The sequence below is a fragment of the Limulus polyphemus genome, unplaced genomic scaffold (genome assembly GCF_000517525.1).
Source record: "Limulus polyphemus unplaced genomic scaffold, Limulus_polyphemus-2.1.2 Scaffold1746, whole genome shotgun sequence".
NCBI lineage: Eukaryota > Metazoa > Arthropoda > Merostomata > Xiphosura > Limulidae > Limulus > Limulus polyphemus.
The window spans coordinates 33,886-36,415 of NW_013667356.1; the positions used below are offsets into that span (position 1 = coordinate 33,886).

Consider the following 2,530-nt stretch of genomic DNA (forward strand, 5'->3'; position numbering starts at 1 on the left):
CCTTGGGTTAGACTCAACAAACGTCTTCAGAGCATCAATATCAGTTCCAACATTTCGGCCCCTGATATTACAGTTTTTAAGGCTAAAGTCACCTGAATGAAATTTGCTGAACCATCGTTGACACTTACAAACATTCAAACATTTCTATAAACTTCTTTGAGATTCTACGTGGCTACAGAGGCATTATTTCCCTTCTTATATTCAACCATCATTACATGCCAAATATGTGTCTCATCGTGTGCCATCACTACAAGGGATTAGAGTATACTAAACTTTATACATTATATAGGATACACTAACGTGACGTGTAGGTGGTTCATTTAACTATTATACGTGATGCATGTTTTTGGGGGTGGTTAATGAAAGTGTTCCAAAACACAACATTAATTTCTTGTCGACCTAATATATATATATATTGTACTGTATATATGTATTGTGCCATGTGGGCATGTGAGAAATGTTAGTGTGTGTGTGTGTATATATATATTTATTGTGCTGTATAAGCATGGGATGATTAAAACAGATATGTTGTGTTGTATGAGCATGGGGTGGTCTCAAAGTATACATTGTGCCATGTAGGCCAGTCTTAGCTAACTGACAGATTAACAGTAGAAAATTCTTATTTTTCAGTTTGTTTAATAAGTTAGATTTACTCACCATTAAAAAATTTATGATTTACTCTGTTTTTGGTATATTATAGGAATATTAGATTATTTAAAATATAAAATTATTATTAATCACACAGTTTATGAGTTGAATATATAGTTTTGTGTAGAAAATACTGATTTATAAATAGATTTCATGGCTTCATGTAGGTATGTCCATGGCTCAAGCTCGCCGAAAGATATGTTGATTTTACTGGACACGTAAGTTTTCATATTTCAGATCTAACAAAAACTTTGATTAGGTTCTAACAAGCAAGTAAACAAGTTAAAAGTGTTTTCTCTTAAAGCTGCTAACCAGGCCAATGGTTTTTATTTAATTTTCATTAAATCATAGAATACATACGTGCACTATTTTAAAATTGGATACTGAGAAAACAAAATTAGATCAAGATAAATATGGAATTAGGATTCATTCTGATTTATGTCCTGGCTGTGATTTAAAGGTTATCATGATAATCAAATTACATTTTTTTGTAATTTACAAAATCTTAAATAGTGAATTTGTATGTTCTCTTCCATAATAATAGACTAGGATGCATTTTTTAATGTACTTTTTTTATTTAGGTAAGGAGTAAAACTTGTCTATTTTTACTTCTATTACTGATGGTGTTGTAATTTGTTTTTACTAGGAGCGGTAGTATGCATGGTCAGAACATGGAGATAATGAAGATTGCTGCAAAGTCTTTGCTAAACACTTTGGGGGTTAATGATTTTGTCAATGTTGCATGGGTGAGTACAGAATTTAATGTTTTTTTTTGTTTAGTTTCATTGTTTGCTTGTTTTTCAAGTCAAGTAAGAATATCGGTGTGTTTTGACATGATCTTAATCGAAATATCGGGTAGTTTTTCTTCAGCAAGTAGCAGTGCTACATAATATAAATCCACTAAGAGTCTCCAACTGGTTATCAGGGTCCTGATGTGGATTTTAGACTATGTACGTAAAGTACATGCATTGCACATTTAATATTGAGCTTGTTACGAACTCTCTCAATATGGTCTCAGTCCCAAGGACTGATCACATGACCATTTTTACTTGTATATAGCTTTTATACTATAACTTTTAACTCAGTATGTTTATCTTCACCAAATTTGGCAGACTTTTAGCAAACATTACAAGTCTTTTATACAAAAAAAAAAAAACTGTTTATTAACCCTCTCGCTCCAGGTACCCCTTTACTGTTCATGACACAAGGTTTTAGTGTCTTACAATTTTATTATACTACTTTTTGTTTATGTTATACCAATTAGAATAGCATAAAATCTCAGCTAATAATCCATATTTTAATAGTATACAAGTTTTTAAATTCTTAATTGTACAAGGAAATGTGTAAGAAAAAATCCTGAATTTCCATTAGTGTAACCCACGTGACACGTTTTGTCTTAGCATGTCATCATCCCTATTTTATCCATCACCCCTCAAAAATGTACGAAATTAAACATAAAATACTCTCTATAAAATTGTTATTGCTCAAACAAACCATAATTTTTATAGCCTTCAATTTTATTTGGTTACAGAGCTATCAAATAGAAAATTAGACCCCTCCTACAACACCCACCTGTCACATCCTCTCTTTCACAATTCGTTAATAGTTCTCTCTTACGATTCATTATATATTACCTATAACTAACAGAAAGTCAAGATTTTCATCTATCAAATGATGTATTCTATAATATTGTGTTCTGAATAGATAATCGTCAATTTCTCTCAGAGAAGCAACATCGTTTCCATGGGAAAGTTAACGACTAGCTTGAATGAATTTGTAACGGTTGTTGTCGCATAGTTAAAAAGCCAGGAAAACTTTTCGAGGTAAATGAATTTTTCTACTTTTTGCATGTTATTAGTCTATACTCGTTGGTGCATTATTT

General features: G+C 31.3%; 1 protein-coding gene across 1 annotated transcript in view; it reads left to right on the plus strand.

Moving 5' to 3' along the window:
* LOC106464802 (voltage-dependent calcium channel subunit alpha-2/delta-2-like) overlaps positions 1-2,530 on the plus strand; it is a 58,016-nt gene that overhangs the window by 19,768 nt on the left and 35,718 nt on the right. Inside the window, exons 8-9 of the mRNA XM_013924959.2 lie at positions 816-866; positions 1,295-1,394. Of these exons, the coding sequence (XP_013780413.2) occupies positions 816-866; positions 1,295-1,394 (151 nt within the window). The remainder of the gene's footprint in view (positions 1-815; positions 867-1,294; positions 1,395-2,530) is intronic.